The sequence below is a fragment of the Tenrec ecaudatus genome, chromosome 13 (genome assembly GCF_050624435.1).
Source record: "Tenrec ecaudatus isolate mTenEca1 chromosome 13, mTenEca1.hap1, whole genome shotgun sequence".
NCBI lineage: Eukaryota > Metazoa > Chordata > Mammalia > Afrosoricida > Tenrecidae > Tenrec > Tenrec ecaudatus.
In genome coordinates, this window is record NC_134542.1 from 10,655,355 (window position 1) to 10,666,856 (window position 11,502).

At 46.1% G+C, this 11,502-nt stretch overlaps 1 protein-coding gene across 1 annotated transcript in view; it reads right to left on the reverse strand.

Annotated features, from left to right (window-relative positions):
* Positions 1-9,710, reverse strand: part of CCL20 (C-C motif chemokine ligand 20) — a 47,301-nt gene extending 37,591 nt beyond the window's left edge. The window contains exon 1 of the mRNA XM_075530201.1: positions 9,581-9,710. Within this exon, the coding sequence (XP_075386316.1) occupies positions 9,581-9,710 (130 nt within the window). The remainder of the gene's footprint in view (positions 1-9,580) is intronic.
* Between the last annotated feature and the right edge of the window lie 1,792 nt (positions 9,711-11,502).

Here is an 11,502-nt window from a genome sequence, read left to right on the forward strand (position 1 = left end):
AGCCATCTAGCAGAGAAACAACAAAGCCCACATGGATGAAGCACACCAACCTGTGTGATAATGAGGTGTCAATGGGATCAGGTACCAGGCATCTAAGACCCAGAACAAAATTATATCCAAGGTGAATGGGAAATGGGGAGGAGCATGAAGTGGAGATCCAGTGCCCATCTGTAGACAATTGGGCACCCCCTCACAGAGGAGTCACAGGGAAGAAATGATCCAGTCAGGCAACACACAATTTTCCTCTAGTTCTTTGCTACTTCCTTTCCCCCACTATCATGACCGCAATTCTACCTTACCAATCAGATTAGACCAGAATATGCACACTGCTACAGATAAGAGCCCACAACATGGGGAATCCAGGAGAGATAAACCCCCCCAGGGTCACCAATGAGAATAGAGATACCAGGAGGATTAGGGGGAGAAAGGAGGAATCAATCACAAGAATCAACCTATAGGCCCCTCTCAGGGGGACAAACAGTGGAAAAGTGGGTGAGGGACGATGGAGGATGATGTAAGATATGAAAATAATAATCTATAACTTGTCAAGAGTTCATAAGGGAGGGTGGGCGGTGGGGAAGAAATGGGAAGGTGATATCAGGGGCTCAAGTGGGAAGAGAATGCTTTGAAAATGATGATGGCAGCCTTTGTGCCAATGTGCTTGACACACTGGATGAATGTATGGGTTGTGATAAGAGATGTAACCCCCCCAATAAACATATTTAATTTAAAAAGTGCAAATTGAAGGAAAATAAAATATCCATATATAATATATATATATATCCATATATAACATTCAGCCCACTCAAAGCAGCCGGTTATTATGTTCTTAGCCGACCTGGTTGTTTCTCCTGTTGTCCAGGAAATGGTTTCACTTTAACAAGGCCTTTCTCTATTGCCTCCCTTATTGTTAGCAGCCATCGAGTGGATTCCAACTCGTGGAAACCCTGTGTACACACAATAGACATGCTCAGTAGGGTTTTCAAGGTTGTGATCACTCGGAAGTAGATCACCAACCCTGCCTTCCAAAGCACCATTGAATGGTTTTGAACCACCAACCTTACTGTTGGTACTCAAGCACTTAACCATTTGCTCCACGCAGGCACTCCAACAAGCCCAGTGTAAGCTATTGATCTGTTCACAGGTGTTTCTTGCCACTAGGCCCTTATACGTACCCTGATCTCCCAGCCTTCCCAGGGCCTGTCCTTTTCCCCTTGAGCTCATCTCCATGAAAAATATTTCATATCTTTATCCTTCCAGACCCACCACTGCAAGTTGAGTCCAGAGTAAACCAAGTCACTGTTGGATTGTGGTCTTTAGTTTTCCTGTGCGTCTGGTTCTGGACACGCAGGTCCCTTCTGTTCTCTGACTCCTCCACTCACTCTTCCACATGTCCTTTACCATTTCATCAAGAAAATTAGGTAATTCAGAAACCATCATATCACCAGGCCCACCTGGTGTAATGGGTTACACTAACTAAAAATTCAGCTGTATGAAACCACCAGCCACCCTGAAGGAGAAAGATGAGCCTTTCTACTCCCATGAAGAGTTTTAGTCTCTGAAATCCACAGGAACAATTCTATACTGTCCTATAGGGTAGCCATGAGTCAGAATCTACTTGATAGCAGTGAGGTGTTTGTTTTGTTTTTGGGTTGCCTGCTTTCTATTGGGGCCTTTATAAAGGGCAAACCATCGCCAAGCAACCTAAAGCTTGAGGACAGTCGCCATGAGTGTAGAGTGGGCCATCCTTGTGTTATTTCTTTCTTCGTTTGCAATTGGCTCATTTGATAGGTGGCAAGTTAAAGAGGAACCAGTCGAAACACGAATCCAATGGGTTGGGAGTGCATCAGTCAGCAAGTAAGCAGGGAGGCAAAGGTGAGACAAAGCACGTGAATTTCCTTACAAGAAAGATCTTTACTGTTCACATTACTCTCCACTTTCTGTCAGATCAGACAAAAAAGCAACGCTTTGGGGAAATAATTTTAACATCAATATTTCTTAGAAAATGGTGTCATCAGCATCCACATTGCCTTGTTAATGTTGTTGTTGTTAAAGGTTATCTAGTTGACTTCTAGCTCATGTTGACCACAAACACACCAGAAAGAAACACTGCCTATTTCTGCACCAGCCCACAATGTGGAGGCAGATCGGAACATCGTGATCCATTGGCTGATTTTCCGCAGTGGGTCACTAGGCCATTCTTTCCAGTCCATCTTAGTTGGGAAGCTTTGCTCAAAGTTCTTCTGCATCATGCTGCATCACACTGGCAACATCACCCTCCGCTGACAGATGAGGGATAGATGTACATGAGGTGCATGGACCAGCTATGAAACCTGGGACTCCCAGATGAAGGTGAGAATTTCCTTTACCAAACATTAAAAAGGCTAAGCACATAGAGGATTACTACAATTCCAGCAAAAGAAAAACAACATCGAGGACTTGAGAGAAAGCTAGGTAAAGGACCCAATGCCCTTTTTGGGACCGCTGAGACTTGTGATAGAAAAAGCCAGAACTTTGATGTTTAAGATGAAGAAATGGAGAATATCAGATTCATCTTTTCTTTCTCTATATATATATTTTTTGTCTCCAGTGAAATCTATCTTATCAGCTTTCAAAGATAACCTTTCTAGGGTAACCTGAATGTACAAAAAGCTACTAGGGAAAGCATGTACTTAGAGTTCAATGAGATTTTAAAAGGAACGTCCATGGTCATCTGGCACACCCACTAGTGTTTCTGACAAGGACACGAGTGCGTAGATCAATGGACTGACGCATTCAAGGCAAGTTATCCATTTAGTGGAGAACTAGACTCCAACCCAGGTCTTCTGCAGTTAGCTCTGATTGTGGCTTCTGATCTAGCCCCCAACCTCCTGGCTGCTTCTTTCACTCTGGACAAAAAGGTTAGATTATGAAGAAAGTTGAAGTCCTTCATCATACTCTAAAGATCAGGCATGCACCAACAGAGGACTAGGATGTAACAAGTAGTTATCTGGTGTAGAGGGCTAGCTATTCAATTATTACAAATTATCTCATTATTCTTTAACTACTCAATTATTATAAATGATGATTATAATGATTATGTTTTATATTCATTTTTCACTATTGACTTCAGAGAAAAGCCAGGTTTTCAAAGATTTATTTCATACTTCAGTCCAAGAGCTACTTTCTTCTCCTTTATTTTTTAAAAGATCATTTTATTGGGGGCTCTTAAAGCTCTTATAACAATCCATTGTGCCAAGCACATTTGTACATATGTTGCCATCATCCTTTTCAAAACATTTTCTTTCTACTTGAACCCCTTGTATCAGCTCCTCATTTTTTCCCTCTCTCCCCAATCCTCCCTCCCCTCATGAACCCTTAATAATTTATAAAGTATTATTATTTTCATGTCTTACACTGACCACTGTATCCCTTCACCCACATTTCTGTTGCTAATCTCCTCTTGGGGGGAGGGGGCAGTTATATGTCGATCATTGTGATCTGTTCCTCATTTCTCCCCCCACCTTCCCCCTATCTTCATGGTATAGGTCCTCTCACTTTTGTTCCTGAGGGGTTTATTGTCCTGGATTCCCTGTGTTGGAACCTCTTATCTGTACCAGTGTACATGAAGAGCTACTTTCTATAGGCAAGATCCCACTACCTCATTAGTTGCCCCATTAATATTATGGGTTAGCTAATATGAAGAGAATACATATGTCTCAGAGAAAGAACTGTGTTTGTACATATGCATAAAGTTTCTAGTTTGTGTACTTTATATAAACTCACCATGAGCAAAGGCAAGGAAACATAAAGGATGCTAAAGTGCTTTAGATGAAAACAGCAAGAATTCAAGTAGAAAACCAATAGAAGGAAGATGAGTGAGATCAGAATTCCTCCCTCTCAGTAACATCCCTGACACGGTCAGATCTCTAAGGGAGACTGCAGGCAGTAGAACACCCCTTAAGGAGATAGATTGAGTTAGATCTTCAGGAACAAAGCAATCCTTGAATCACACCATACACACATATGTCAATTCATGTGATCGGTTCATGGGAAATATTTGGAATTGTGGTCAACTGGGAGGGCTAAGTGATTTAGAAGGCTTAGCCATGTCACCGAAAAGTCCCAATGTCACTCAAACAATATGTCCCCTACTGACCAGGAACTAGTTAAAATGACTTCCTATATCTTTCCAAGTCTCTTGTTTCTTGTGTTTGTTTTGCTTTATTTACCTTCTTGCTTGCTCCACACTTTGAATTTTATTGTTAGTGTTGTTCCTCTGGAGATTTCAGAGAGAAAAGTACCTAGGGAGGGTCTCAATCGTGATCCAAAAGAATCTCCAAAGGCCTTCAGCAAATAGACGGGAAACTTAAGAGTCGATTTAGCTTATAAGAATCTCGACATGGCTAAGATTCATTGGGATGAGAATTGGACACTCTTTCTGATCTATTGAACCCACTGAAGTATAGAGCACATAAATTAGAGGCCAATCCAACTATTCATAAACAACAAAGAATCCCAATACAGAACAGCAGGAAGAAAGCTTACAGATTATCTAGAAAATTTCTTTGCATTGCAGTGAGGAACCAGACTGAGGAAGACAGTGGCCAACCTCAAGTTAGCCAGCTAATTAGTCTGAGCTGGTTCTCCCAAGTCTCAGATCACTGCGGAAGACAACTTTCAAAGTTGTCTCTCCCCTAGACATGCTGTCACACTCCCCCACCATGGGAAGGAAGCATGTTCCTTGGTTCACATGGGCAAAACAGAACTTGGGCAAAGCCCAGAGCTCAACGAATCCATGATCCCTTAGACGATACGGGGAAAGCAAATACCTGAGGTAAAGGCACTCCAGGGACTGCCCTGTGAGGCAAGGCTGGGGATCTGAGCGCAGGTAGCATGCCAGTGAATGGTCATACTACACAAAATAACAATATGGATTTTAATAGAAGGCTGCCAGCCAAACCAGTGTGGATTAAACAAACCACTGTTTTCTTCCCTAACAAGCTGCCTTTCTAGGGCAGGATTCTAACAGAAGCATATGCTCTGACCAAGTAACATTCACCATTAAGGTCGTTGCTTTGCTCCTATATTTAGCAACTAGCTTCAGATTTTATGACATTTTACTTTGGATTAAACATGACCCTGAGTCATCCAGTTTGACTGATGTTTAAGGGAAAGGTGATAGTGTAAGGTACATCATGGTCACCAAAGATAGCCACATTCTGCGCCCCAGAACCTGTAAACGTTATCACATGTGACAAAAGGTTTTGGCGGAGAATGCTGTATATACCAGAACTCCCAGTTCAAACTGTAGCAGGCTCTCTTCTGGGGCTAGTGCCCATGGGCGGGGGCACTGCACAAAGCAGCTGAGTCATCTTCCAGCCAGCAGCAGCCCGGCCCCCGCCAGCCCTGGGTCACTCCAGCTTGGGGTTCACCTTCCTGTCTTCTCACTTTCAGCCTGCTGGCCCCTGTCCCAAGGCCGGAGCTCAATCTCAAAAGGCCCATAGCACCAAGGTCACGGAAATCCTGAGTTGGAGCCAGCAGTCACAACCTGCTGTGTCCTTAGAAAACCGCTTTCATCCCGTGCCATGAAGTTGATGCCAACTCACAGGGATCCTAAGTGACAGATAAGGACTTCCCCTGTGGGTTTCCGAGATGGCAAATCTTTACGGGAGTAGAATCTAAGTGAGATGCAGAACATAAAGCATCCCGGATTTTCAAATTGCATGTGGGAAATCCTCTGCTGGTGTGTATGCTATGTGAAAAGAAGGGTTCACTTCAGGGCATCGGGCTGGGTGAAATGGGTCCCACACCAAAGGACCAGCACAGAATGAGATGACTGGTCTACAAAGGCAAGAACGCGTTTTCACACTACAAGAAACATTATTTGAGGAAGGAGGGGAAAGTAAAACTTGATCAATAAACAAAAAGAAAGACCAGACCAAACTCATTGTCAATGAGTTGACCCCGACTCACAGTAACCCTATAGGACAGAGTAGAATTGCCCTTGTGTGTTTTCAGGATTGTAACTTTTTATGGGAGTAGAAAGCCTTTTCTTTCTCCCTCAGAGTGGCTGGTGGTTTTGAACAGCTGACCTTGCAGTTGTCCGCCCATTGTGTAACACACCAGGGGTCCTAATTGAAGAGAAGGAAGAGTTCAAGCATTAAGTGCTCTCTTTGTAGACCTAGTATGGTATTTGTCTTCTCTTTGTCAATGATGAAAGGAGTGTAGTTTGTTTTATGGCCAAGCCTGCCATCAGATGGACAACATTTAATCAGGTCCTCCCTCCCCCTCCCGCCCCGCACCCCTGCTTTCCAACACCCTTGCCTACGTTTCTGTAGAGCCGGGTAATAAAGAACAAATGAAGCTCACAGCCATTGTGTGAATTCGGACTTGTAGCCACCCTATAGGGCAGAGTAGAACTGCCCCTTTAGGTTTCCAAGGCTTTATGGGAGCAGACAACCTCATCTTCTCCTTCAGAGGAGCTGGTAGGTTCAAACCATTGGCCTTGTGATTAGAACCCAATGCCTAACCCACCACACCACCAGCGTGCTTGTAGAGCAGGGCAGTTCTGACAGAACTGGCATGAGTATTTCTCGCTACTGTAGTTGCGACTGTTGTCACAAAGGGACCCCACGTGCCTGGTCTTCATGTGAAAATAAAGCGGATTGAAAGGCCAGTTCACTCCAATGTACGCTTGACTTTGGCACTGGAAGGGTGCTGTGCACGGAAGGGTGTGGAAGCCAGTACCACGCCCACCTCCCCAAGTCCACCAAAAGCACCTGCTGACATCCCCAGACGTCTTCACTAGCAAGCGAGAATGTGCTCATGGCCCCACCAGGCTCCTTCCTTCCAACACTCAGGAGTGAACAATTAATATTGTTCACTAATAATTTTTTTCTTTTAAAAATCATTTTATTGGGGGCTCGTGCAACTCTTATTACAATCCATCCATCCATCCACCGTGTCAAGCACATTTGTACATTTGTTGCCATCCTCATTCTCAAAACATTTGCTTTCTACTTGAGCCCTTGGTAACAGCTTCTCATTTTCCCCTCCCTCCCCACATCCCCTCCCTTATGAGCCCTTGATAATTTCTAAATTATTATTATTTTTTCATGTCTTACACTGTCCGACATCTCCCTTCACCCACTTTTCTGTTGTCCATCCCCCAGGGAGAGGGTTATATGTAGATCCTTGTGATCAGTTCCCCCCTTTTTACCCTACCTTCCCCTTACCCTTCTGGTATCGCTACTCTCATTATTGGTCCTGAGGGGTTTATGTGTCCTGGAGTCCTTGTGTTTCCAGTTCCTATCTGTACCAATGTACATCCTCTGGTCTAACCGGATTTGTAAGGTAGAATTGGGATCATGATAGTGGCAGGGAGGAAGCATTAAAGAACTAGAGGAAAGTTGCATGTTTCATTGGTGCTGTACTGCACCCTGACTGGCTCATCTCTTCCTTGTGACCCTTCTGTAAGGAGATGTTCAGTTGTCTACAGATGGGCTTTGGGTCTCCACTCCACACTCCCCCTCATTCACAATGATATGACTTTTTTGTTCTTTGATGCCTGATACCTGATCCCATCGACACCTCATGATCACACAGGCTGGCGGGCTTTGTTGCTTCTCAGCTAGTTGGCTGCTTATTTATTTTAAGACCCCAGATGCTATATCTTTTGATAGCTGGCCACCATCAGCTTTCCTCACCTTATTTGCTATGCACCCGCTTTGTCTTCAGTGATCATTTCGGGAAGTTGAGCTTCATGGAATGCCAGTTTAATAGAACAAAGTGTTCTTGCATTGAGGGAGTACTTGAGTGGAGGCCCAATGCCCATCTGGTACCTTAATACTAAACCTATAAATAAATGCACATAGATCTATTTCCCTATTAACATATATAAATATATTTATATATGTACATGCCCATATTTACACCTCTATAATGCTCTTTAACTACATATATATATATATATATATATATAGATTGTTTTTGTTTTTTGGTGTGGTTTTTTTTTAAGGCATCCTGATGGCACTGTTAGGTAAGATTTAAACTGCTAGCGACAAGGTTGGTGGTTTGAACACACCAGTCAATCCGAAGGAGAAATATGAGGCTGTCTGCTCCCATAAAGATCTGCAGTGTCGGAAACCCTATAAAGGATCGCTATGAGTCAAAATTGACTCGGCGGCAGTGGGTTTTGGGTAGCGCAGTGGTTTAGTGTTGAGTAGCTAATCACAAGGTCAGCAGTTTCAACCCAAAACTGGAGAAACCTAAGGCTGTCTGTACCCATAATGATGGGCAGTTCTACTCTGTCCTATGGGATCTCTATGTGATATATTTAAAGAGTGGCCAATTACGTTAGTGGCTGCCTGTTTGTGACCCATAGGGATATCACTGGCTGACTTTCTGCCAAGTCCTTCTTTGTCTGGAAGTTCTGCACACCATCATGTTGTTGTTGTTGTTGTTAGGTGCCATTGAGTTGGTTCCATCTCACCGCAACCCTGTGGACAACAGAGTGAAACACCACCAGGTCCTGGGCCTTGCTCACAATTGTTCTGATGTGTGAGCCCCTTGTTGCAGCCACTGTGTCAGTCCATCTCCCCGAGAGCCTTCCTCTTTTTTCCCCACCTCCACTTCACCAAGCATGATGTCCTTGTAGATGCTCTGATCATTTGCTCAGCTTACCACCAGAGCAGCACCCAAGCCTCCAGTGTCAGATGGGTGGCAGCTACGCATGAGACGTGTTGGCTGGGAATGGATCCCAGGTCTCTAGCACAGAAAGTGAGAATTCTGCCATTGACCCATCACTACCCTTGATGCCTTTGACATAGTGGGTTATTCGTTGGGCTGCTAACCACAAGGTCACCTGTTCTAAACTACCAACCCCTCGTGGGGAGAAAGATGAAATTTTCTACTCCCGTAAAGAGTGACAGTCCCAGAAATCCACAAAGGCAGTACTACTCTGTTTCTGCCCCACATTTGAGCCACTATGTCACCAGGGTTCCTTGTCTTTCTCCCAGCTCTTGCTGCTTTTCTGCTAACCTAAAGGTCAGCTGTTCGAAACCACCAGCTGCTTTAGGGGAGAAAGATGAGGCTTTCTACTCTTATAAAGAGGCACAGTTTCAGAAACAACAGGAAAATTATAACCTGTCTTATAAGTTCACTGTGAATCAGAATCAACTTGGCAGGGAGGGCTTTTTTGAGCCCCAATCAACCAAGATACAAACATGGTCACTAACTACCGTGAACTCTTTCCCCTGCATCCCCTTACCATCACTCCCCAAGCTCTGATAGCTTTCCCTTCTGGGGATTTCTAGGGAGCCGGCCCTCTCCCCCCACCCACCCCGCTCTGCTCCTCCTCAGCTTGTTTCTAATCGCCCCTAAATGCTGGCTCAGCGCCTAACTTGGTCTCCTCCTGCCCAGGCCCATCTTCCTGACAGCCACTAGGGTCAGTAGTGAAAAGCAAATCTCTCCTAGGTTCCCATCAGCTTAGGGACAGAGTGCAAGCCCCGTTTAACAAGATCCCGACATGCTCCTTGATCCTCACTCTCTTGTCACTTCCCTGTGGACTCACCAGGATCGTCACGCTACAGCTGCCCACGCGTGGCGCGCTCGCGGCGGCCTCCGCGCCCCTGCACTCCCGGAAGGCCTTGCACCGGACTTCCCAGTTTCTGCACCAGCTGGCCGCCTGCCTCCTGGGACCTCCCTCCTTGGCCCGGGCACGCCTCCATGGCCGCACTTGCCACCCGGCACCACCAGGTGGCAGCCCAGGGCAGGAAGCGACAGCTGCAAGTCCTGAGTCTGGTAGTTCAAGTTCAAATACCAGCTATTCCCACGGAGTGGCTATGAGGTCAGCAGTTCAAAACCGCCAGACGCTCCCTGGGACCAAGGCTAGGCTTTCTGCTCTCATAAAGAGTAACAGTCTTGGAAACCCGCGGGGGTAGTTCTCCCCTGTCCTATAGGGTCGCTATGATTCTGCATCAACTTGATGGCAGTGAGTTTCAGCTCTGATTGTCAGGGACCCTCAATGACACAAAGGGTTCATGTGTCCATCAGCCAACAGGAAGACTGGGATCTCTGGTCCACCCAGAGACACCGCAGAAGAAGTACCTGGCGATCCACGCCTGAAAACCCCAGCCACTGAAAACCCCACTGGAGTCCACGTGAGCTCTGACACACTTGGGGTGCCACTGACTTCACAGCAAATGGGTTATCACGCATACTCTTGAATCACCCCCAAAGTAGATTCTTGTTTTGTTTTAAAATTAAAAGTTTTGTAAGGGCCTATTGCCAAAAGAACACACAAATCTGTCTTGGAAGAAGGATAGCCAGAATGCTCATTAGAGGCAGGGATGGGGGAGACTTCTGACGTGTCCCTGGAGGAGGACATCATGGCTGGTGAAGTGGAGGGGCAGCGAAAAAGAGGAAGCCCTCGAAGGGATGGATGGACACAGTGGCTGCAACCATGGGCTGAAACATAACTGTATGGGGAGGACGGCACAGGTCCAGAACATGTGAAAAACCTCTGTTGTACACAGGTGGGCTAGGAGTTGGCACCTGACAACAGTTGTGTGTCATTGTTCTATGCCATTGTGTCCAGGCCAACTCACAGTAACTCTGCAAAATGGAGTAGAGCTAGGCCTACGCTGTCATCTTTGGGGGGCGATGGGCCCTGGTGGCGCTGTGGGTTAGGCATTGAGCTGCTAATGGCAACGTGGTCTGTCCAAAGGCTGCCTGGAGTGTGTGTGTGTGTGTGTGTGTGTAGTGAGGGTTAACTAACCTCAATGGGAGCGGATCACCAGTCTTTTCTCCCACGAAGCCACGGAGTGAGTTTAAACTCCTCCTCACTCTCTCCTTGGGCAGTTCTTGAGCTCATCAACCTTGGTATCAGGAGGCGGGAGGATTAAAGCTGGGAGTGGGGTGGGAGTGACTTCCGGGCACAGAGTTCGGAGCCTGCATTTCGCTCAGCCTCTAGCTTGTCATTGCCCTGTCTTTACTCCTGGAGAATAAGGCTTCCGGGGTGCCTAACGCTCACCTCAGGGACCACCTTTCCTGAGTCTTCTCCAAGTGCTGCCTGCGTACAGACTGCTGCGTAAACCCCGTGGTGTGGCTGAGCGATAGACAAATCAGCGCAGAGCGTGGGGCGCTTGAGAGAAGGTTTTTAGGGGCTTGTTCGCTCTGCTGAGACAGCGTTTTGTGTATGAAAGGTCACATTCACGTTTGTTTTGCTTGATTCACTCCAGCTGAGACTTCTGTCCATTTCAAGTCCTTGTCGTAGGGCATCAGTTCCCGGGTAATGAGATGTCTGGAAGGTGGGGGAGGTGAAAACCGTATGCGCTCCACTCCTGGCTGAACGGCTGGTGGTTCAAACCTACCCACCTGCACTGCACAAGTAAGACCTGGGATCTAGATCCATCAAGAGAACAGCCAATCAAAACCCGTGGAGCAATTGTCCTGCAGCACGTGCGGCGCCTTCAGAGGCGGTGAATCCGAATCAACGCAGCCCAAAGCCCTTTGAGAGAG